At 38.5% G+C, this 26,441-nt stretch overlaps 2 protein-coding genes across 2 annotated transcripts in view; both read right to left on the bottom strand.

Moving 5' to 3' along the window:
• The window catches only part of stab1 (stabilin 1), a 55,473-nt gene extending 54,302 nt beyond the window's left edge, over positions 1-1,171 (bottom strand). Inside the window, exon 1 of the mRNA XM_044023355.1 lies at positions 622-1,171. Within this exon, the coding sequence (XP_043879290.1) occupies positions 622-669 (48 nt within the window). The 5' untranslated portion in view covers positions 670-1,171. The remainder of the gene's footprint in view (positions 1-621) is intronic.
• A 5,516-nt stretch (positions 1,172-6,687) lies between these two features.
• On the bottom strand, positions 6,688-26,404 carry nisch (nischarin). Its single transcript, XM_044023700.1, has 28 exons — positions 26,200-26,404; positions 24,852-24,935; positions 23,935-24,117; positions 23,253-23,301; positions 22,511-22,674; positions 22,304-22,399; positions 21,707-21,802; positions 21,474-21,626; positions 21,143-21,211; positions 20,386-20,571; positions 19,843-19,971; positions 19,405-19,518; positions 17,687-17,882; positions 16,852-16,970; positions 15,895-15,998; positions 14,904-15,170; positions 14,498-14,757; positions 13,963-14,165; positions 13,415-13,848; positions 12,720-12,904; positions 12,201-12,264; positions 11,742-11,880; positions 11,267-11,417; positions 10,934-11,053; positions 10,672-10,833; positions 10,258-10,430; positions 9,965-10,140; positions 6,688-9,240 (listed from the first exon to the last, which is right to left on the bottom strand). The coding sequence occupies exons 1-28, from the start codon at positions 26,278-26,280 to the stop codon at positions 8,913-8,915; spliced, it is 4,485 nt and encodes a 1,494-aa protein (XP_043879635.1). The 5' UTR covers positions 26,281-26,404; the 3' UTR covers positions 6,688-8,912.
• Between the last annotated feature and the right edge of the window lie 37 nt (positions 26,405-26,441).

The raw sequence follows: 26,441 nt of genomic DNA, 5'->3' as shown, positions 1-26,441 counted from the left end.
TCATGGTATGAAACTGCAGGCAAAGTGAAACTGCTGTGTTGACATATATGTGGTTTAGATAAATTCCTCTTTGAAAACATAACCCAGATGATGGGTATCAGGATATTTCTGTCTCGGCAGCTTTGACAGTGTTGGTCCAGCACTTTGATCCAGACTGAAACATTGATGGATGGTCACAGGAGGATGAAGCATAATAATGTGACTATTTATTTAATCAATTTTCTAAAATGTAATTGTCAAAAAAAATAGAAAACAAAAAGTGTGAAAAATGTATGTAAAATCAGGATAACTGTAATTTAAGAGTCTTGTTTCAGGATTTAATTATATGTAGGTTTTGGATAAGGCCTTTATCTTTATCCCTTCTTCACTCAAAGCAAGTAAAGTGTTTTCATTCATTCAGTGAGCAAAAATAGGACCTTCTTACATTCAAACAAACACAAATGATTTGTGAGTTCAGGCTGTGGTGAGAAAACAATGTGAATTTGCATTGCAAGGAACTGCTTTACGCTGATCAATTTGTATCAGCGTAAAGCAGTTCTTTTTAGAAACCAGCAGAAAAACAGGTAACATGGTAACTCAGTCTGTAGGAGTTAGAAATGTGTGTGTGTGTGTGTGTGTTACCTGTTCTTGCAGAGATGTTTGTAGACAGAGCAGCAGCAGGAGCAGCATGGCTCAGGGTTTCACATCCAGGAGGAAAAAATCAATCTACTAACCCAGTGTCCACTTCAGTCAATAAGAATATAAACCCCTCAAAAGTGGACAATGTGTCCAGCCAATCAGGTTTTTTACCTATTTTTCTTCTCACAAATGTAGTCAGAACTTTAAGCCCTACCTACTGTACAAACTACAGGAAAAACAGACTGATAAAAACATCCTCTCTGCCAGAATAACACAACGTTTAGTCGACAAAAGACAACTGAATACAACCTGCTGTTGAGTAGAAAACCCAACGTAACAACTTAAAGTAAGATAAGATTAAAACTACAGGGTGTATCCATGCAGGCACCCACCGTTCAACAGCAGATTTCCTGGTTCATTTGAAGTCTTACTTCAACAATCCCTGTTTATTTGGGAGACAAACAAACAACTAACAAATCTAACAAATTAACTCTGAGCTCAGTGTCCGGTGAAGCAGTGAGCAGCCGGAGGCTCTAATGACTTCTGGCGTCATATATTTTCTGATCCAGGAAAGAAAGAAAAAAACAAAAAAACAGAAGCTGGCACCTCCTGGAACCTCCCAGCAGAGATCATCTCCTCCTACTACTCTCCTTGTAGTAACAGCAGCAGCACTGGTACTGGTAATAGAGTAGAATAAATATAAAACCATTGCGCTGTCTCCAACATCCAGAGATTTGTATTCTCATAACTACTGAACATGAACTGCAGTGACTGTGGACAACTAATGAGGAGGACAGGACATCCTAAGACATCTAAGGTAACGAGCAGGGAAAAAACATGCTTTGAAACATTTAATTGCACATAATGATTTCTATTCTTACTTTTGTTCAAATCATCTTTTTGAAACTTTTCAGGGCTCTAAAATCCAATGAGATGGAATTATCATGGAGAGGAATATCACATGTAATGTGTACACAGTGTCAAAGTTCAATGACTCTTTCGGAGATATTACAACAGATTGAGTAGAATCCCCCTTAGGGAAAGAGTTCATTTAACACCGATTCTGATCAGGACCAAATATACTCGGACAAAGTGGTAATTTAACTCTTTAAGTGTTGATTTAACACTGCGTATTGCCCGAGTTTATCCTGGTTAATGCACAGCAAAACCCTCTGAGATGTTTGAAGTGAATAAAGTGGTATATTTACAGAGGAAGAAAACTCACTACCACTGAACAACTGTGATAGCAGATAAGCTGTTTTAGCCTTCAACTTTAAGGTCTATCTGAGATGAGGGCGCAACAGATTGTGAGAAATCCTCTTTCTTCCTGACAGGAAGCTTTGAATGGAATTCGCTCTCGGTTGTCCCAGTGGGACGGTGTGTGATTTGGACGGATTTCCACATCAGCTGACATAACTCCAGGTCTGCTTCACAGAACAAAAAAGGATAAATGCAAAGACTGTTTTGCCCCCCCACCTCCACACTGCATTTTCTTAGTTCATTTTGACAAAGAAATGACAGACTGATTGTGGTAAGTCTCACCACAGAGAGACTCAGAGGTCAAACTGCAAGCAGTCAGAACAATGGCAGGAAGCCTGCTGACGTCCAGAGGCTGACAGTAAAATACAACAGGGATTTACTACCTTGCTCACTGGCTCTCCGGCAGTAGAAACTGGCTGACATTACAAAATGAAAAGTCCACAAAATTCTTTCAGATTTTAACATTACATATTTGCCATCTGGGAACCATGTACTGTATGTATGCCCAAGCCCTGTAAGATATATATATATATATATATATATATATATATATATATATTATACTTTTATAATTTTATACTGATGTTTCTGTTAAGACAGTACAGAATGTCATGTAATGATATAACCTTTAAAAAGGGTCAAAGATGTTGTCAGATTAATATGAAGGCCGCGTCTTACACATTCCTGCCGGGAATGTAAAGCTAAAGACAATGAGGCTGGCTGAAAACTCATTAGGCAGGAACACTTCCTGGACTCCCAGACAACTGTATTGTGTTACTATTAACTATAAACAAATGTCAGTTATGTAACATTATTTCTCACAATGCTGATTAAGCCCATCAGCTCCACACAACTCTCTTTCCAACATTACACCAGTAAAGCAAGATGGCTACAAATAGGTTGGATTATCACTGAAAACCATGTCCACAAAAACCTTCAGAAGTGAATTCAATTGCTCAAAATTGAAAATTTGATTAGAGATGCTTTTTGGATGGGATGAAACCAAAGTTTGAACAATTAAAAGGCATTTATTGTCATGCATGTCCATGATTAATCCTTTTTAAAAATAAACATTTAAAGAGATTCATTCTGAAAAGATTGTTCTTGTACCACACATGGATTACAAAAGGACAAGAGTTCCTTCCAGACAAAATGTTATCACGTATCTTTACTTTGACGTGATATCTGCCCCCGCATTCTGCTGAAGAGCTGATATTGAGCATTACTGTGCATATACTTTAATCTGACTGGTGGTGTGGATTCAAGGCTCTATGTTGAGGCTTCCTGATCAAGTCCACAACAACAAAATAAATCTCAGTGTGGCCTCCAACAAAGACTCTCACAGTCCTCTCACTGCTGCTGACTCCTGAAAAAGTGAAAGAAACATTAAGAGAGAATGAGAGACAGGAGGAGAGACCTGAGCCAGAGGTCACTGGTTCTCTTGGCCCATGTCCCTGTAATGGTCTAAACCTCAACATATACCTCCAATCAGCACTCTTGAGCCGGAAAACAGACAAGACAAACCATGATAAGAGGAAGTGAGAAAAGAATGACTATGTGTGAGTGTCACAACCATCTCCTTGTGTCTTTTTAAAAACTGTTAATGCAAGTGGAGGCAAATGGAAATTTAATGCAATTTCAACTTAAGCAGGTCACCATGAGTTCACCAGCTGCCAAGCAGTGGCATACCAGACCAAAGACATGTTCCAGAAACACAAGCAATGCTTTGCTTTCCCTGTGGCAATTTGGAATACATTAATTATCTTCCTAATTATAACTAGCTGTTCAATTCTGCACACATTAGAGACATCCATAAGCCAGGTTTAATTTGTGACTCAATGCTGCAAGAAATAAATTCAAGGTCTTCTTTAACTGACTTACACTTGTTTTTATATGGCAGACTGAATTGTGAAATAATCTGAATCTAAGTTTAAGGTGTTGTGCAACTGCAGTAAGTAACCTTTAAGTGTAGCTCCACGAGACTGTATTTCTCAGTGTTTATACCTTCTGCCACCCACTGATATTCCCTTGCTGCACACAGGAAGTGATGTGTTTTATGCAAAGACAGAAGGCAGAAAGCAAGACGGCTGCAAACATGTTGGCAGATGACTAAAAACACAGAGGTACCCATGACAAATTTCAGAAGAAGTCATTACACCTGTCAATCTAAGCTCTCTAAATCATAAATCCACTTACCTGTAAAATAATCAGAATAAAAACACTGAACTGAAACTTTAATATATAGTGTTTGCTGGTCAATCTTACCTGATGATTAACTGAAAAATCTGATCACGATAAGTTTAGCTGCAAACTGAGCAGAAATAAAACTGAATTAATATTTGCTGCAAAGCAGGACTATAAACCTTTTGCTGGGGAACTCACTATAAACCTGGATTTGAACTTTTGCCGAAAATCAGGACCATTAACCTCAGCATTAATAGACCCTTAGCTGCCTTTTACCAAACTGTGGCAATTACATTATTACCATGGTTTAAATATACAGCTCATTCCAATGCATAGTAATTTAAGTTACACAAAATGTGTTGGATTTGAAGGTTTTACACACCCTTAACTGTCCTTTTCCAAAGAGTAATAGCACCAAGACACTACATTAAAACTAAACTAACATTTAAGTGTTTCATATTGACATCTTTGAACATTAGCTTATTGTTTCCTTTTTTCAAAACCAGTATACTTCCTAAAAATAATCTCTTGAAAATGATTTAGTTCCCTGACTGTCTTTAATTAACAAATCCCTTATAGTTTTCCAGGTTTTGCATCGTCAGCGCCACAAACAAATATCGTCCAACCTTTATATGAGATAAAATTCTGTAATGAGGTTGTTTTTCCCTTTTGTTTCCTTTTTCCCCATTATATCTGGATGCTTTCCTCAGCGGGTCCACTGGAACCCATGGATGGCGTTCAGATAGTCATTTTGCTGATCAGACATTTCCTGGTACAGTATCTCTGCCCTCAGCCTGTGTGAGTGTCCCGAAAAAGGAAATCAGTCAAACTTCACGATGAGCAGCACTGACAGACAGGAAATAAAGGAAGTTGAATGAGTTGAAAGGTGGTAGAGCATTTTGTACTGCTGAAGTGCCAAGTCATCAAAACCTCACTAAGCGGCAAGAGCAATGAAGTGCTGATGTGAATTCCTTCTTTGTGTGTGTGTGTTCTGTGAAAAACTGTGTCAACAAATGGAGTCCAGAATTACTAATGTAATTAAATAAAATTCAACCTTCTTATTCATCCTTCTTATTGTAATGTGATTATAACCCAACACAACCTAATTTCAATGGTTGTTTTAATTAATCTTTATGACATTAGAAATCTTTAAAACTCTATAAAAGCTCAAATGTGGGACAAAGGTAAGGCGGCATGGGAAGGAGATGTTTGAGAAGAAATACTGGAAGTCACGTGGAAAAAGGCTATACAGCGCATACACACATCTTCTCTCTGTATCAGACATGGCCTGATTCAATTTAAGGTTGTTCACAGGTTGCATTATTCTAATGACAGACTGGCTAAATTGTATTCGAATGTTGCACCTAACTGTCCAAGATGTCAGTATTCTCCTGTTTCTTTGGGACACATGTTTTGGTCATGTCCATCATTGTACGTTTTTGGTCGTCAAATTTTCAGTCACTCTCAGCGATACCTGGCAAGATACTGCAACCTGACCCTTTGTTAGCTATCTTCGGTGTAATCAGTGATGAGCTAATGTTGTCCCATCTCCACAAAACTGCACTCGCCTATGCATCGTTACATGCCTGCCGTCTGATACTGCTGAATTGGAAGGGAAAGAATCCCCGCTCCTATGTTCATTGGATCAGAGAGATGATTATGGGATTAGCTCGAGAAAAAATTAGGTATACAGTAAAGGGGTTGGAGGGTAAATATGACAAAACTTGGTCACAATTCATAACCCATGTCAGGAATTTGCCTTTTACGTGACCTCTTGTTTTTATTCATTTATTTTTCTTTTTTTTGCTTGGGTAGCGGCCCTGGTCTTCTTGATGCCCAGATTCTGATGTTGCACTATTTTTTTTTTTTTATTCTATTCTTGTACCAGAAGTCCGAATTGTTGGTGTTATGACCATACTCGTCATTATAGATCGTTTGAGTCACTTTTGTTGGTGTGTGTTTTTGTGTATATCCATTTGTTTTTGTTTTCCTTTCCATGTTGTGTTACCGGGTTTGTACAGTGTGAATGTATTTGTGGGGATGCAACTTGGATGGGGGGTGGGGGGCAGGGTTCACAACTTGTGTAATAAATGCTTATATAAATACTTTTGATATGGAAAAATAATAATGTGGAGCTCTTTGCAAAGTGTAATCTGGATGTCACCATGTCATAAATAATAAATATGGCAGTAAATACCTCCATTTAGTTGGGTCAAGATGTGGCACAGTCACTGACATGTGGCAATGTAGTGGCCAGTTTGAAGCCCAGATCCGGCAAATGGCATCATTCCACACAGAATGTGAGTCAGATGAAAGAGCCAGGTATGGGCCACAAATATATAGCTATATGGGATTGTATGCTTCACTAGAACATAGATAATTATGTTATAATTAGGGTTTTTGATTTTAAGCTTCAAATAACTGTAACACAATTAGCATCTAAAAAAAAACCCACCCACTATAATAAATTATTAATTTTGTATAGAGACTGTGGACCTGTTAAACCTGACTTAATTCAAGCAGATCCTTTTTTTTAATTCAAGGTGTTATGAAACCACCTCTGCTGATGAATGAAGGATTCTCAGTGGTCAAACTGTTATTTACTGGATAGTGACACTTAAAATGTAGGGTCTGTAAGAATAATTCTCCTTTATTACAATTTTTCTATCAGAGATTACTCACACATTTAAAATCCATGATCTGGAAACTTGATGAAAATCAAGTTAAAATCAGACAGGCTTTACCAGACTCTCAGGTTAGTTAGCTTGATACTCAGACTTCCTACATTATGTTTCAGTTTTACAGTTCGAAGTTACTGTATTGGTCAGTTTGTTGGCATTCCCCAGAAACCAATGAGTGACTATTACTGTGTTATGTTTTCTTTCGTATTGTTCCTGCTGCATCAGCTTAACAGTGGTTGTGATGAAAAGTATTAAACTATTGCCAAATCAAATTCATGTAACATTGGGAGTGTTCATTTTTACTTTAATTCAGTGGAATTACCCTTTACCAAGGCCACATCATGTAACATAAACAGAAGAGAAGAGTGGGGGAGGTCCAACAGTGGCTCGCTTCCCATTTATCAATAAGGTGTGAAAAATGTGATGCAACACAAAACACAAAAAAATAATAGTTGGTGATAATACTAAATTTCAGAGTTCATATTGGAAATATCAGGACCTTTACGATAAGTACAAAATCTGCTTCAGGAGGGGAAAAAAAAATCCCAAAGCAGCATTGTTATTCATATAATATTAGCAAAAACTTTCAGAAAGTATTTCAGGAATACTGCTGTAATTACAATGTGCAAAAAATAAAATGTTCTGAAAGCAGATTATGCCAAGCAGTGTGCGTGTGTGTGTTGTTGAACATAAGTCTAACATCTAATCTAACATTTTGGTATATCCTCTCGTCTCTTGTTTCAGACTAAACACATGTAACATGTAAACACACAAATGTGATTTTTGGTTTTAAGATTAATTTAATATAAATAACTTGTAAATTAAATAGCTTTGGAATTGCTATTGCTAATTGCTAATTGCCATACACACACACACACTTTCAAACGGACCATGTCTCCCTGACTCCAGTATTTGTGCAAAACTTCCTGGATCTCTGTACTGGATGCACAAGGCTGGAGAAAAAACCAGGACAAGAGGATTTACCAGGAAATGATAAACAACAATAAATAAAATCCAGTTCCACTCCTGTGAGCTGTCTGCAGCTCCCCCTTCTGTGTAATTCCCATCTGTCTGTCTGTCTGTCTGTCTGTCAAGTCACCCAGTGAATAAAGAAATCTGCTTGGAGTGAGACAACTTAAAGACGAGGTTGTGGCACAATCTTGCAGTTTCTTGGAGGCCTCCAAAACTTGTATTTCTGCTCCTTGTGAGAACATAGGTCCCTCTCATCCTTCTATCTGTACTGGCAGTCTGGTCGTGTTGGGTGCTTCTATCCCTCTTTTTTTTCTGTGACGGACACGAATCAGTACAAGGAGAATATCTAAAAATGTAAACCATTTGATCATTTGATTGACCCATGACATAAACAAGTCTTACGAACTTATTCATTTGAGTCACACTGTAACCTAATTATAATAACACACATGTAAAAATGTTAATCCAAGTGAAACTTTGGTTGTGGTTGGGAGTCAAATTACTACTGCATGTATACAATACCAATCTGACCCAGGTACTCTGTACATGCTCCACAGTTCCCAGGCCCCTGGCTTAAAAGCTGTTTTAGTATGTGATGCAATAGGTAAACTGAATACTGCCTCATACTGACAAACGGAGGCAGACACATTCATTTGATAAACCGATTCCTCACTAGTGTTTCTACACTGATAGTGTAGAAACATAGTCTAATTATGCCGTTTTATTGTACTACTACTACTCAACTTGTGAAAATGTTCTGACTGAGGCCTTAATGTTGGACTTTTTTTTTTTAAGATTTATGACTTGCACCTGAAAGATGAAGCTGATATTATGTTTATCACCACACTTTGTAGAATTCCTTGTGCTTTTTAAAGCCTGGTCTCCACAGAAAGCTGTTTAAATCTCATCCTGTCTATATGTTGTAACTGGCCCCGTGTGTGGTAGTATGTCCGAAGATTGGCTTCCTTATCTCCCCCTGAATGATCCTTTGCACCTTGACTCAGCAGGCTTCTGCCTTCTAGTGTCAGAGTTGAACAATTATTTGACTGTTCAAACCACTTAATAAAAAAATGTGTTCCCAGTGAATCCATGTGTCAATGATCCGAGCCAAGTGATGACTACACCTGCCAATCGGCTCCCACCAGACACCAAAGTGATAAAAAGGTCACCGATCAGTGTGCTCTCCCTGCTGACCACTCAGCCAGTGAGCTCCACAGGAAGTTCCCGGCTGCAGAGAGCCTCCCATTGGCGAGCAAGTAGTGAAATCAGCCTCTCTCTGCTGTCTGCTCCTGGGACAAAGACACACCACTGGACCTCACCCTCTGCCCCTCCGCTGGCTCCACCACATCTGGGCAGGGCTTCTTCTCCTCCAGCAGCAAAATGGTCCATGGTGAGGTGGCAGAGCAAGTCAGGGCCGGGCAGGTCATCGAACACCAGAGTGAGAGCCTGAGGGTACGTCTGATATCCCAGCAGGACCCGGTCCAGGTCCCGGATTCTCCGAGCCTCGCGCAGTTGGTACCGCTCTCTGCAGGAGACCATGACAACAAAAAATACATTTTCAACAATTCTTAGATGGGAAACTCTCCAAGAAAACTGAAAACGACAAAATGAACAAAATTAGGCCAATCACCAATATTTGTTCACAAACAACTGTTGCATGTTACGGTCAACTAGTGCAATTTCCATAAAGACGGATTTTTAAAATATAAACAGATGGTCAAACGAGTAGGATTTAGAAATCCATTCGAAATACATCTCACACATTAAACGGTTCTCATTTATTTGTGACATAACTAGGCAATGACAAATATTTCATTTTAAGTCAGTGCAACACTGCTCACTACTGTTAAAGCGACAATTCCCACACGTTTTTGCCACCTGATTGTTTGTTTGTTAGTGTTTGTGTTTTGGATCTGTCGTTTTCAACTGTACAGCGACCCTGGGTTCCGTGAAAAGCGCTTTATAAATCAAGTTATTATTATTATTACTGCTGCATTCAAGGGACACTGCGATTTTACAGTTCAATATGTTAGCTGGTAATGGTATTTAAATCAATTCAATTATATTAGCATAGAGAAATATTGTCAGTGGAAAGTCAGAGTGAGTCAGACTCAGAGAAATGCATTCATCTGCCTCCCCTGGTTGGGGTGAGAGGAGAAAATGGAGAAAATGTGAGAGGAGAGGTGGGGTAACGGGGAGGCAAAGATATAAAGTGATATAATATGGGGCAAGGTGTCATATGTGCTTACCTGGAGGGAGGTTCTTTGGCAAAGTCAGGCAGAGGATAGCTGATGTAGTCCTCGTCCAATAGGAACACATCAGTGCTGGTCAGGATCAGGGTCCTGGGCTGAAGCACAGGAGATGAGGGTGAGCTTGAGGCAGAGGGGAGTCCTGGAAGGGTGGAGCCTTGGGGGGGAATCTGGACCTGGAGGAAAAAAGAACGAGCAGGAAGAGAGAAAGATAATTGTTTAATAATTCATACATAACAATTTTTTAACCTGCAATATATTATTTTTGCCACTTGGGGGCAGTTTTTCTTTACCTGAAAAACCAGCAGGTACAGCAGGACATTAAAGGAGCGTGATGACGAGGATGCTGTGGTGGCCAGAGTTTTCCTTTCTGCCACAATGAAGGTCAAGTCTCCCATCTCTTCCTCACTGGGGTAAATAAACTTCACCCTGCTACTGTGGACAAGCTCGTAGTTCTGCATTTTACCTGCAGAAGGGGCCAAATTCACTTCTTTCATCACACTCATGTCTGACAGCTTTTTAAATATCTATACATTGAAATCATGGCTAAGACCATGAATCCACATATAAGTATGTTTTTCATTTCAGAGGAAAACATCACATTGATCAAACAGTTATATGCCAATAACTAACTTACTATCGTTTTACATCTGTTTGCATTAAAGGTAGGATGTGAAAGGAATAAATTACATTACGGGCATGGTTACCCGTGTTTGTGTTGGTGAACTGGGAGTAAAAATCCTGATCTGATGGCTCTGGAGGAGGAAGTTGCTGCTGCAGACTGAGAACAGACATCAGCTCCTGTAGAAAGATGCCTGTTCCATAACTGTCCCTACTGAGACAGCACACAATGTGATCGGCTGAATGTCCTGTAGAGAGAAGAACCATGGAGAGATAAGTGAGTAATAATCACTAAATTTTTGTGACCTCTGAAAATAGTCAAGGCAATTTGTGAGTGAATCCACTGACCGACAACTCTGAAGTACTGGTCAAACAGACCCACATTCACTGACAGCAGCTCAGATAGTCTGATGGACAGACAGCAGCAAAGACACACGCCTGGATCTCCACTTTCAGTTATGTCCAACACTAGCAGACAGATGGAGATTGTTTATTTGGATACACACCAGCTTAGCATTTCTCTTCCACTCTGAATCTGACCATTTAGTCTAACCACAGTTACCATTTGTTTCTGTGACACTTGATAAACAGCATGACCAGATACATAGAGTTCACTTATAGAGCTTCTAATATACAGTATTTCTTCACTCTGATAGGATCCATCATGTCTCTTCAACCTACGTGAGTGATGACCAAATGTAGAGGCAGAGTCTTCCAACAAGAAATAGATAGCATCAGTGGAGAGCAGCAGACAGCAGGTGAGCTCAGCCCCTGGAGATGTGTAGAGAACCACAGACAGCCACAGGACCTGTCTCATCTCCTCTGCCTCAGACTAACACAAAAAAAGTTGAAGTGGAATTTAAACAGCAGCCCAAATGATTTCCCAGACATGTTTCAAAACTACATGTAATTGTATGTGTAACACAAACACATAATACACAATAAATCAACCTTTTTACAATTAAATCAATAAATTTTTTTGAAGAAAACAAAAAATCATCCATTATAATTGATACAATAATAAACTTGACTTCACTGAACTGACACAGTGCTGTTTGCTTGAATTAAAAAAAATAAATAAATACAAAATAAATCAACAGACACAGAAAACAGACTAACTCATTGAAATGTTTGTGTGTATATGTGTGTCTCCTACCAGTGCTATATATCTGTGGAAGAAGGTCAGAAGCTCCTTTTCTCTGAGCCCAGCCAGTAGCTTCAGTCCTGGGGAGAGACCTGGAATGAGGTGAGGGGATGGCTGATTCTCTTCCAGCTGGAGAAGAGAGGAGTCAAAGCTGAGGTGGGAGGAAGGAGGAGAAGAGAAAGCAGATGAGAGATCCGGATTAATAGGGGCACATATAGTATACTGTTACCAACTATATTTAGTTATGTTACAAAACAAGATATATATTTTCATGAGAATCCCTTGAATTTGTTTTTTTTAAGAATTGTGATCAAGGCATGGTGAGCAGGGCATATATATTTTTAAATAAATTCTATAATCTCAAACTTATCACTCAACATACAGCTTATACTGCTGTGAACACAGTACTTAAATCGAAGTACAAATATGACATTAGTGTGTTCGGGAAGAGAAAGCACTTTGAATATCTACCTGCTGGAGTTATGTGATTTCTTGGTAGTGATACAACAACAGTGGTCTCTGAATCTGTAACAGCCTGGAAACACAACAAAAGAAATTTGTAACAACAGAAGAAACCAGAACGGTCCAACATATGACACAATGTCTGCAGAAGGTACCAAGAGTATTTAGTATTACAGAATTTAGTGGAGGCTATGCAAAGAGAGATACAGCAGTACTTGTTCGTTGTCCCTGCACAAAACTAAAATTTAAAGGCCTTTATCATTTCAGGCTGTGTTGAATTCCTCCAGGCTAACTACTAACAACAACAACAACTTAACAACAATGTAAATGTTTTTGATCGATGATTGAAGTTTTAACCTAGGGTCACGTTAAGAAGTCCAACTTTCCTTAGCAACAACTCACCTGGAAATTAACTGGCTGGGTAACTTTTGTAGGTGAGGTTGTAAGCGCTGCTCGGTGCATACAGTTAATTACATGAGATAAGGAAAGATAAGATTTGTAGTGTATACGCAAGTTGTTGGTCTTCACCTTGTGTATGTTCTCCATGGTGTGGACAAGTCCTGCAGGTTCGGGGCAGGGCCAACATCTTTAGGCCCTCGAGGGACACTCTCCGCTGACTCAGCTCATTCAAGAAAGAGCTTCTATCTTGGAACAGAGGGAAGAGCAGCAGTATCCTCTGATTTCCAAGCAGTAGCTCCAAAGTGTGAGTCCTCCTGGACACAACATCATGGTTAAAATCAAGATGTAGACTACAAATAAAACCAGGAAACTAAAGTACAGAACAAAAGACACACAAGAACATAAAAACTATATTCATGTTTCTTTTGTGTGCCACTAGAATAATTTGACTTACTGTGTTAAATTTCAATCAGTCAACAAAAGAGTACATGTCTAACATCTGATATATACATTTGCATTATAGAAATGACATTAATAAACTCAAATCTGTCTATCAAAAATGGGCCACCTAACAGGTACTGCACTAACTATTAAGTGCTTAGAGAATTAAACACATGAAATATTAAAGCAGGAGATAAAACAATATTAGCTATATTTTTATATTTTTATCATTCAATATACTAAATATTTAATTCATTTTTTATTTAGCCAGGAAGGTCCCACTGAGATACAAGATCTCTTCTTTCAGGGAGTCCTGGTCAAGACAGCAGCATAGATAGTACAAGAGAAAAGATATTTTCAGATATAAATCACAACCTCTCTACCTCTTTTGGTGTTGTGGGCCTGTACAGGATATGTTGCTGGTTTTGTCCATGATATGAGGGACTCTCTCTCTGGGATCAAGCACCACAGAGCTGAGGGGCACATGAATTAATCTGCACCAGAAAGAAGAGTGATGGAAGTCAGCATTGCTCTTTTGTCTTTCTGCCAGCTCTCTAAAGTCCATTTTAAGCACCCAGAGCTGTCGCTGGGTGAGGAACAGGAGAGCAGGCAGGTTGGGTTCTTCTTCCTGGGGCAAGATGTCCCACAGGTGGGAATGAGTGTCTGGGACAGGGTAGGAGGAGGAGGAGGGTAGGAGGTGGACAGGGTAGCCTCCCTGAGCTCCCTGACTCTCCTCCAACTCCCAAGAGTTTATGAGCGAACGGGGGAGGAGCTGAGGAGTAGTCGAGGGGCCGGGGGGAGTGTGAGACCCTGCAGCCTGGAAAAGCAGAGAAGGTGGAAAACTTTTTTATTTTTCAGCTGGTCACACCATTTACACAGTTTAACAATGTGTTTCTAAATCATAGATTAGGATCTCATGCAGCTCTCTCACTTGAATCAGTTCCATTCTTATCTGCCGAAGCTCCTCTGCCTCAGAAAAGATGTACCAGCAGGCTGAACCAGACTGCAGCCCAAAGGCAAGGCAACAGTCAGGAAGCTCACCTCGAGAGAATAGCAGGAGCTGGGAGTATGGAATCAGGAAGTTCATCTGCAGGCCTGACAGTAACTCCTTCGAAAGCAGATTCTGCTCCTGGTCTGAACAGAACAAAACAGATCACATAATTAATTGTGGTGTTATTAATGCTGCAAGTAATATGTTTCACTATAAAATATCAATGGTCAATGTCAATCTTCATTCATATCTCATTTTGTTTCATCACATTTAAAAGAAAAACATCAATCTGTTAAATACTATGGTTAACTTTAGACTTTTTCCGAGTCATATTACATCAATTATTTCAAAGAGAAATGTATCCAGCTAGAATAATAATAAAGAATGTCTCACATATTTTAATTAATAAAATTCGATGGAGAGCAATACACAGGGGGCAATTACAATTAAAAAAATTTTGTGGTTGTGTACTTGCCCGTATCCTGAAAAGTCTGTGTATCACAATTAGATGGGTGCAGTAGACCCAAATGTTGGTCTGTCAGGATGAGACATGCCTCCTTCTGCTCCACATCTTTCTCGACCTGAAGGCAGTAGCACCACAGAATCCTGCTAATGTGCACCTCCTCCTCGTCATCAACACATAAATCCTCAACAGCAGGAGGAGCAAAAGATGTAGAGGAGGTGCAGACAGCGTCATCCAGACCCATCTCAAAGTACCCATCCCCAGAGGCTGGACTGGAATAATGAGCATAAAACAGTGGATAAATCAATAGTCTTCATTATATACTTTTAGGAGTAAATGTACATAAATTGTATGAAACAAGGACAAAACCTCTTGGAATCTCAGATTTTAAGAGATGTAAGATTTCTGGTGGTGTTACCTGGGACTGCCCACCTCTGTGCCCTCCATATGTGACTGAACCTCTCTGGATTCAGACACCCTCTCATCTTTCCTCGCCTCCTGCTCCTTTTTCTTCCTCTCCTCCTCCTTCAGGGTGGAATTGAGATACTGGTGGAGATGAGCAATGACGTCCTTGTTGGAGGAGGAGAGTGAGAGCGGGTGAGAAGGAAGTAGAGGACACCAGGTGGCGCTGCATGCTGAACAAGTAGTTTCAATTGATTGGGAGGTAGAAGAGGAGCAGACGCAGCTTGAGGACAGAGAGACAGAAAGGAGGTTAAGTTACACTTTCCTCTGATGTCACACAGAGAAAACACTGCAACTGTCCTCTAGTGGAGGATATCAGTGGCCCTAGGAGAACACAGTGAATTACAGCGACCTCCTGCAGGCTGTGTAAACAGGAGAGAAACCTGAACAGCAGCAGACTAACAGTAATGAAGAAATAATAGGAACTGCAGTAATACTCATAACAGTTACAGTTACTTTTTTTTAACACTTTTTGTCAAAGAGTGGACAGCTTAGAGACAAATTAGATATTTAATAAAGTATCACTCTGCAACCAGGATGGTCCCAGGTCCTAATAGTAATATTACTAGGGAAGCATGATATCGGTATATATACTGTATATATATATTAGTATCGGTTACCAGCCAAAGCATCCTTGATATATCGGCATATTGGATATCGGCGAAAAGTTAAATATCGTCATCCCTAAATATTACATTCAAAAAAGTAAAATTCTCAGGGTTTTATTTCAGATAATTTTATATTTTATGTTTGTGAACATTTCCTGTGTGTTTGCATCACCACTTAGTTGATATCGTCATTTACACATTTTATAACTGCTCAACTATCTCCACTACGCACTTGGTAGAAATACAGTACATTTCCTGTATAAATGTTTCACATGTTTTAATGACAGAAAATTAACATAAATCAAAAGCAATTGAATTTGGAGTAGTTTGCTTACTGACCAAACAGTAGTAGCCATAGTGGCAGCAGCAGTGCAAGTTGTAGTGATACTGGAGGGAGCTCCACAGTGTGTGTGTTCAGACAAACAGACAGCAGGTTGTCGTCTCTGGAAACAAACACATTGAGCAACATTAGAATCCAGCTGACCTTAAACAAACAAACAAACAAACATCAAAACAAACCCTACCTCCCTCTGTACACATATCTATGTATAGCAGCTTCATTTCGGAGGGTATACTAATAGCATGTTTGCATGCAGCATAGCACATGCTGAAATTCCAAGCAGTTAACCAAAGTGTACACATCATATAGATTGCACTGCTGAATGTCATAATACTGTAATTATTTGACCCCTTGGGTAAACCGAAAGAGCCTGAAATGTCAGTGTATGACCAAGGTTCAAATTCCTTCTGTAAATTGACGTGAATGTCTGTACCAAGCAATATTTATATAATTCTTTAGTCTGGACAGGAGTGGTGGGTTGACACATTAGCATTAATCCTAGCATGATTACAAGACAGTTTTCTTACAAACACATCTACAAAATAAACAAAAACAATATTTTGATTTGATATCAGATTTTTGTAGAGATTTTTAGATTCTCTTTGTTTTTAGGCTGCAGGTGAAACCTCTAACAATTCGTTCTGCAAAAGTCACACATATACACATATCTGTTTTCACAATAAATATTCAGTAATTTTTGTACTAAATTCATGGTGTTAAAGATCCAATGTGTAACATATGCTACTCAAATGTGTTTGTATGTTTGTATAATAGCTTAAAGCTTGTTTCTCAATTTGAAGCAGAAGCTTACTACATAATCGAATAAGAATGACAGAAGATAAACAGTATGTAGCTGAAAAGAACTCAGAGTGGGAGGCCATCTGCCTCAACTGGTGTCTCTATCTGACATCCTATCCTTATCCCCTCCCCAGTGTTTCAGATGTGCTTCTGATGACCTGGTCATGTTCAGCCGACAGGAGGTGTGTGTTGGTGTTTAAGCTTTCAGGGGGAGGTACAGCATCCACAGGAAGGAGAACAGTGGGGGAAATTGCGGCTTCTTCTCTGCTCGTCACTTCTGAAACAGGAAACCATACGCATCAATAACAGTCACAAGAGCAAAGGCAATCACATTATTTTCCAAACAATCTCATGCTTGTCAGGGTAAACAGGCCAACAAGATAAAAAAAACCTCTGCAGGAAATACAATATGCATGATTTATATTATATATATATATATATATATATATATATATATATATATATGTATGTATATATATATTATATATGTATGTATAAATATATATACATATATATATATATATATATATACATATATATATAGAAAGGTTATTATGCAGTTTGATTGAATCTGATACACATTTAAACTTGAATCAATATTCTTAGATTTATTGAGACACGGATAACGGTATTAGAGTTAGTTGTCTATTGAAATGATGTTAGTGAACATTAGCAGATTGCCACATGGCTATTGTCAAACATTAGTGAATATCAGTGATCAATAATTTGCTGTGATGTTAGTCTCGAGCAGCAGTTTTTAAAATCATTTTATATTATGTATGTAATATCTATCAGCTCAGAAACAAACTTGTCAATGCTCAATGAAGGACAAACTACATGATGGAGACACGGTTCCTAATTAAATTTTTATATGTCTTTACTCATGTCATGCATCTTTTCTTTATCAGCTGACATGCAACTTCTCTATGATAATGGACTTGGAGATGCACCCCCATCCCTCAGCCATGCACAGCCTGATACATACATGATTACCTTGGCTGGGGCAGGTAGCCTGCTGGGCCGAACAGTAAGAAGAGGAGGAGGAAGATGAGGAAGAGGAGAGGGAGGTGACAGCAAGGGAGGTGACAGCGGGAGGAGCGAAAGCAGAGGAGCAGCATGAGGAAGGAGGAGGAAAGGAGGAGGAGAGATGAGGAGGTGCAGCAGCAGACAGCTTGGTCTCCTCACTGATCTGACGAGAGGACAAAGAGGAGGAAGCCTTTAGAGAGTTGCAGTCACTGACTCCACATCAACCAGACCATGTCCTGAAATTTGCAACCAGCAGCTCGACACAGCAACAATCTCCTATGCTTTTTTAAGACGGCTCTACACCAGATTTTCAATACTTATACCAATATTTCAGCCTTTATTATCCAATATCCGATCCACTGATTTTGACCAGTATTGGATCGATACCAATACTGAAGATCATATTGTCTTATCCTGACTGAAAAAGAGAGAATGGCTTTTTTTCATGAAAACAAAATAAATATTGCTCTAGTTAGATAATTAACATGCCTAAGTTTGACTGTGTTAAAAGTCTACCAATCAACAATGGCTAGTTTTGTATTTTTTTTTGTTTCTTATCTGTGCATGAGCAGAAAATACAGTCAATATTTTTGTGTTGTGCATCAATGAAAACATTTATAGTCAGCGGTTTTCTCCTACAAACTCAAAAAACTTCAGAAAATAAAAATAAACTATGACAAAAAGCACTTTGTATTTGGGTGCAAAACGAAAAGGCACTTGTGATTAAAACTTCGACCAAAATGTGGTCAGTGGGTACAAGAGTAAAATTATATAGTATGCATATAAACCGGACTCTGCAATTATCCTTTGCTTACATGTTTTTTAGCAAGAATAATCATGCCTGAACATGAATAATATTTTGTGTGTTTGAATACACACAATCTGAGTTAAAAATATCACAGATCAGTGCACGTTGTTTCCTGGACATGTTTTTATACTTTTTTGACGTATTGGCTATATTTTCATTACATATTAACTCTGCTGCTGATGTGAACAGTCTCTCTAATCTCAAGAGGTGGAATCAATGCTCTGGAGTTTTCGTAGACAGCTGATAAAAACGGCGGCTGTGGTGATTGTTGCGTTTGGCTGACAGCTGATAAAAAGTCAGATTGCACTAACATGTTAGTCATTAATTTGACATTAGGATGACTGCTAGTCACAGTTTACTGGAGGATTTTGTCTTGTGTCTGTGACTGATCTCGGTCAGGTTAGAATCACCACTATAGTACAGAAACAACAGATTGAAGGATTTCTGAAAGCTAGAATATAGAAGAATATATAGTGTCACATCTACCAGTGGTTTGAGTTTCAAGATTGTGCTCATGAAAGTTTAAAGGTCAGAGTCGTTAATAGTCACAACATGAGTTTATTTCCTTCTGAAAGTTAAAATAATATATTCAGTGCCGTAAAATCCTCAGCTGTGTCATAGGTTATATGTGGAGGTATAAATGAAGAAGCACTGAGCAAGCTGTATGTCAAAATAACTAACATAAGTACTGACCATATAAATTCATATTAGATCTATGACTATTACTCTACTTTTTCTTTCATCACTTATACCAGGTAAAACCTGGCTAACCAACTGCTTTTCAAATGCAAAAAAGGGACTTTTACATTTAAAACTAAAACAAAACAAAAAAAAAATACAAATACATTAAGTCAGTCTACTTTGTGACCGTGTGTACCTTCTTTTCGCTGCTGCTCATTCTGTCTTTGACTTCTTTGGCTTTCTGAATGGCTTTCAGCACTTCCACTGTGTCCAGCTCCTTCTCTGTCGTCACATTACTGTCGAGACAGACCTGATACAAAGATAAAAATCTGTCAAAACACATATAATCATGCATCTTTCTACACTTGAGAAAATAACAACATATATGAAATGCATTTCCAGACTGTTTACCACCTCAACCAATCCCAAACCGCAACCTTTACCCCGATGACACAGTTTTAACAATAGCCTAATCTAAACCTAACTCAAATCTTAAACATAAAAACCATAACCATCAAAAAAGCTGTTACGGTTATTGTGTCCAACCAAACTCTCCTTACAATGATGGACTTGAGCCTAAATTTGCCCCCACAACCACAGAAAGACAAACGTAAGCATGAGAATGTGGTGGTACCTCCGCTGCACGCTCTCCAAACTGGGCAAGGACTTTGGTTCTGTAGTCTGGGATGATGCACATGGGGTTATTAGACAGGTTAAGCTTCTCCAGACAGGGCAGGGAGCCAATGTTCTTGATCTCCTCCAACTGAAACATATGCAGTCATCACAAACAAAAAACAAAAAAGTTCTTAAATATAATACATCAACTTTGACTGACTCTTCCGTTAAATGAATCCAGCACTTTTTACAAGCGCTTTGGTTTGATATTTCACAATAGTCATGAACAATTATTTAATACATGCATCTATGATAAGTTGACAGTAGTGCAATAGCAGAGAATAAGGAGTGATTCATGTATCAAATACATGTTAATAAAGGTTTAATCATTTGAGTACACATTTATATTCATTTTTAATATTAGCAGATTAAATTACCTTCTGCCAGTGAAAATTTGTCTCTAATATGTGTCTCTAATATGTGTAGTTGTAGTGTGCTTGTGCAAATTTACATGTATTTGATGTATTAACAAAGAAACAAGGAAATGCTCTGTGTGCTTTACCTGTGCCAACTGGTTGTGGCTGAGGTCCAGGTTGACCAGAGAATAAAGCTTGGTGAGGCCAGTCAGTTGGTTCAGCTGGTTTCCAGCCAGGTTTAAGGTTTTTATGTTGCCCAGACGGGTGTGAGCAGCCTCAAGGACCCGCAGGCTGTTGTAGGACAGATCCACATGGACCAGGTTGTACAGGTGCTGCAACCATAAAGCAAATCATTCTATAAAGTTAGGGTGTAATGGCAAACATATGTTCATTGTTATTTTTAGTTACATAATCAATTGTGTTTCATTAAGTACATCCAGGAAATGTTTGGGAGAAAGAGCAGAGCATCTGATCCGAGAAATCAACAATTAATATAATATATGATTAGTATTTGTTTGGTAGTATGTTCACTTTCTGCCAATAAACCCTCCTAAATGTTACACACCTTTACAGGCCTTTAAGTCTTAAATTATGAATCCTTTATTTCGTTAGTCAAAATGTGATCCTATATCAATGAAATGCAGCATAAAGGTAAACTCAATTAGACACACAATGATCAGTAACTCCAGCTTCTTCACTATGATAATTTTCTGCTTTCTTCTGTTTCTTCTGTTCTCTCAAAATTTTAAAATGTAGATATTTTTCACAATATTCTGACATTTAACATACCAAAACAATATTTTAATAATCAGGAAAATGTTTTTGAAATGAATGAATCAATAATTTAAATCTATTTTTTGCAGCCTCTGCAGCCAATGTTTTCTTCATTATGCTGCCACATACCTGGAGGTTTTCCACTGAGGACAGCTGGTTGTAACTCAGATCCAGGAACTCAACTTCACGAATTAGTTTCTGCAGAGAAAAATAATTCAGCACAAGAAAAACGATTGATGATGATGCTTATGATGACAAATTTTTCCAGTCTTGAACTAAAAAGAGCAGAGAGGCAATTCATTAAAATGTTCCTCTCTTTTTTATCTTAGATATTGCATGAAATAAAGAGGCTAGAGTCTAATTCTGTTAAGAAAGAAATATGAGTACTTTTGTGTCTAAAAACTATTTTCACTTTGATTCATGGTGATGTTCATCTTTACTTGGGTTTGATGGGTCTCACCACTGAGCTGTCGATGGTGCTGATGCAGTTGTGACTCATGTCCAGTGTGGTCAGGTTTCTCCACATGGGGATAATAGCGGTGACAGGACAGGCAGGATCTGCCCCCTCAGGCTCCCACTGTGAGAATTCACTCGCCTCTGGGACCAGGATTGACTGCAGAATGTCAATAGGTAATTCAGGATACAAAGCAGAATATATAACATTACTACTTGACTATTTAATCTCAAATTTACCATCATAGTTTCTGTGGACCGGTGGATATTCATCGTTGACAGACTCGACCTCAGAGATGGCAAACCTTGAATCTGCTGAGAGCAGCATTCACTGATCTGAAATCAGAGACAAGCAGAAATTATATTTTTTCCAGATTTAGTCGTTTACCAGGTCTGAGCAGAGTCATTGGTGAATGTTGATAGAGTTCACTCAGAGCAAGTGCTTTTAACGTACACAACCTTAATTTCATTTTCTAGATCCAAATAATGCCAAAACAGGCCAGTGTGTCTTGACAGCATGTATTAGAGCAGAGTAATATTTAACTGCTGCTGTACATTAACAACATGTCAAACTAAACTATTATATCCAGTTATGCCTAAAGATGGTAACAATGTTAAATCATTAAGTCGACTGCTGACCACATTCCTAGTCATTGCACACAACTTTCACCACTGTTTTGCAAATATCTGCAAATGGATGTACTAAGCATTAACCTTGGACAATATTCTGAAATTTAAGGATAAAAAGCAGAGAGAACTAATGTTTATTATCCCACACACCTAACAAGACTGGTTAAATGTGTTTATAGGGGAAGATGTTGAAGATAACAAAGTTACCTCTATTTGAAGCAGTGATTTGAAAACAGACAGGTCAAAGGGGAGACTGCTCTCTTGGATGTTACTGGTTCCCACAGGATCCCTAGCACCAGAGATCTGACCAACAGAGACAAGAACATTTACAACCTCTGCTGCTAAAAGGAAGTCAGTAGACACATCATGTAATCTTAATGATGAGGATTTGAATTAAATAAACAGATGTGTGACCTTCAAGTATCGCAGCCTGCAAGTGAAGTCAAGAATGTGCCCAAGGTCAGTTTTGGCATCTCCATTACAGCAGGTTGGTTTGGCCAGACGAAGCTGCTGGGAGACGGAGTAAAGCTGCAGAGGACTCAGTGAAAACACCTCACCAGCCTGCAGCAGCTGCTCACCTACAGCAAAACAAACAAACACACAAACAAATCACAAGTCTGAAATTTACACAGCAAGCATTGACAATACCTGCAACATATAGAGATATCTTTTTTATTTTGTATACATCACATAAATACAAATTTGAAGCAAACAAGGAGAAATTACACTTCAACAATTACTTTGAGGTAATTCAAATGCAAAAGATAATAAGTTATTAGACTGGCTTTATATATTGGAGTCTAATATGAAGAAACATTAAATTTAACTGCTGTTTCTACAAACTCCTGATCCAAACACATTGATTTTTGGATAACAAACATAAGACAAGAATATGTCTTCCACATCTACACCCAATGTATATCTATACATCTGAAGAATAAATAAATTGTGTGTGTAAAAAGTGTCGTAGACTCATTCTAGCTCACTACACCTCAATGATAACTCAAGTATTGAAACCAGTAAGAGCTGATGTTACAATACTTTAATTGTAACATCAGTAAGAGCTGCAGACTGACTCTATACAGAGATAAGACTCATAAACTGTCAACAGTTCTCTAAACACTAGATATGATAAAACGGGTCAAAGGAAGATAACCTTTATGGAATAACTCCTCAGCCAGTGCTGCTGTGATTCCATTGATTTCCTGAAAGGAATAAACAGTCTGTTAAAACCTGGTTTCACTTCAAAATGAACAGTTTTTGGCTGCTAATACCCTTATATATTTATTATATGGTAAACAACAGTAAAACAGTTTCTCGTGAAAAATGTGATCTTTCATGTGTTGAGCACCTTATGAGAAGGATTTTTTTTTTGTCGGCTGTTTACAGGATTATGAGGACTTTGAAAACAGTGATCTGTTGTTCGGTCCTCATCATATGATCACAGTCACTAACATCACATTGCCTGAATCAACTACTACAAGTGATCTTGAACAACTCTTCTCAGTCATGACATTAACCTTATGCACAAAGCCAGGTCCATTCTGGTGTGGAAGCACATGAATGTCATGTATTATGTCCCAACTTAAACCACATCTAACTGGGATGAACGCAAAACAACAACTGTGAGCCGGAACTTAACATCATTACGTCATTAGTGTTGGACCTTATTAATGCTCTTGTGTCTGTATGGGTGCTCACATACTTTTGTATAAAGTATCTACACATATGCTCAAAAATGTGGCAAAATTAGTACAAATGTAAGATTAAGGGTCTTGGCCTGTGGCTGTAGTACATATTCCTAGGTTGAAGACACTCATACCCTCTGTTGTACTCACATAAAGGTGAAAGTGAAGGAAGCAGGCAAGTGGAGTGGGTGTGGCCTGTGGAAACTGCTGCAGCAATGTCTGCAAGTAGAGCTCCAGCTCCTTCTGCCGCCGCTCCACCAGACTCTTTGAGTTCTTTCCCAAAATCTTTTTGGGAGGAAGAAGGTGTCGGTCAACCTTCTTTTCTGCTGTTAGCTTGAAGGAAACATAATAATGAATCATTACTTTAATATGTGCTGAACTAAGCTAGCTAAAAAGCCAATTGTATGAAGACAGCTCAAAGCTACTGTAAGCATTTTAAAGACAGAAGACTGATTATCAGTTACGTTAAGTGTTTGTCATAATTATTTAATCACCATCATCTTCTATAATTGAAAGCAGTGCATTATGTTAATGTCCAGATGTACAGTGTATAATACAGTGTTAGGTTTCATCAAAAGATGAATATGAGATAAAAGATGAACATTTCAGCTTTTACTTCCAGGTATTTACATCTGGATCTGATACACAATAGCAACTTTTGTTCGAATCCACACATTTGTCATGTGAGCAATGACACACCTTATAGAAGTGCACTGTACATCAATGACTATGATATTATTCGAAAAATACTTTTTCCTGATAATGCATTTAACCAATAAATAGGCCCAGACATGTTCAGCCTTTACTTCCAACAGCTGCAAAAGTGTAAGATGTAAGCATGTAAGAAATGTTTAATCAGAGATATCATCGACAACTACATATCTGAAACTGCTAAACGTGCAATTATTGAAGATAATGTCTAATGTTCTAATACTGAATATTGTTTAATATGCTCAATGAATCATGTATCAGTACGAAGCTGAATTCTACACAAAAACACATGATGCAAGTTTACCATGACTATACATTTCATGTTTGATGAAAATACTCAAGTTCAGGTCTCAAACCTTCTCATGGAGGTCATGGAAATCACTGTAGCGGTGCTTCACAGTCCATCTGTGGTCTCCAACCATCAACTCAATGATGTAGACCTGAAACACAGCAAGGTATTCAGTAATTACAACCTGAAGAAAAACTTAAAAACAGCCATGATTCAACTACATTCTGAAACTACAATGGATGTTCTCATAACTTGATTTTAGCCCGTATAAACTGATTAACTTTAACAAGGCTACTTTGTTTTACAGTGTCATTGTGTTAATACACTCAAACTGAGACTGACATCCATATCACCTCATACATCTAATAAGTTAGGCTATAACTCACATCCCTGGAGGAAAAATGTATGTAAACCCATTCTTGATTTCTTTATCAAGAATGATTATCCTGCTGACAAACACCAGCATAAACAACCCACTGTGAGATGTATGTACCTGCTTTGCTGTGGGCTGTGGCGTTCTCCATCCCTGTATATACAGTATTTCAAATGGGAGTGGCCCAGGATAGAACTAATAAATTCATATTATTCATGTCATTATTTTCAAAAGTAATGCTAAGAAGGCCTTGTAACCTTGCCAGTCTTAACTCGTGTCTCATATCATCTGTAATGTATAGTGAAAGAGAGATTTTTTTTATTTGTAAAGACCAAGATGTTTATCATCCCAGATGCATCTGCCTCTGCAAAGAGTTGCTTCCAAATGGTTTTAATTAACCATTAATTACTATATTTGTGTGTTTTGGGTTACAAACAGAGATAAAATATAGTGTAAGAATACAGGGAACATGTTTTCATTCATTACAAGATTTCAGGGGGAGCATATGTTGACAGGCCAATATCCCCTATCAAATAATGCTCCCAGTACAGAATCACTTTGCAATACAACACTACTCACTGTGAGAAGATGAGGAGCGTGTTTTGATTCTCGATTATAATGGATTACAGTTATGCGCAGAACCGAGCACATATCGATCGGTAGCAAGAATTGACAGAACACCGGAAGTCTATGAAACTGTCAAAGCAGTGCAGAGCGTTTCACCATAAAACAAAAACAGAAAAATCCCCGACTGACTCAACAAAATGCCGAGTCCGCTAGAATACGTGAACTTCACAGGAAACGATCTTACACTGAACCTGTGACTTAGCAAGACAGTTAGCTATTAGCTCGTCTGCTGTAACGTCATATTACATGATTGACGAGACGAGAGGGCTGTCAATAAACGAAACTGAGAAAGCAGCGTGTGTCTTGAATGAAAGGGCAATTTCTTCGATATTAACTCGCTGTCGCTACTTTGACAGTACATTGGCTCGTTTAGCCACAAGCTATGCTAACTAACATTTAGCTGGACGTAGCTTACAGTGTAGTTTTCCACCAGCTCCGACCCGACAACGGACACTTTCCTCTCCGACATCTCCTCTGGAAATATACCTGACTCCATCCCGAAAACTGGGCGATGAAATGTGACCTGTTATTGAGAAAATATCTTTATAAAAACACGCAGTTCTAGAGGATATTTGGCGTTTTCCCTCCCGACGCCATGTTTGTTGTGACGCGGAACGAACGAAGCAGCTGACTGACAGAGGAAAAAACTTTATTTAC

Source organism: Solea senegalensis, linkage group LG4 (assembly GCF_019176455.1).
Source record: "Solea senegalensis isolate Sse05_10M linkage group LG4, IFAPA_SoseM_1, whole genome shotgun sequence".
In the NCBI taxonomy this organism is placed as follows: domain Eukaryota; kingdom Metazoa; phylum Chordata; class Actinopteri; order Pleuronectiformes; family Soleidae; genus Solea; species Solea senegalensis.
This window is presented reverse-complemented; position numbering and strand designations above follow the sequence as displayed.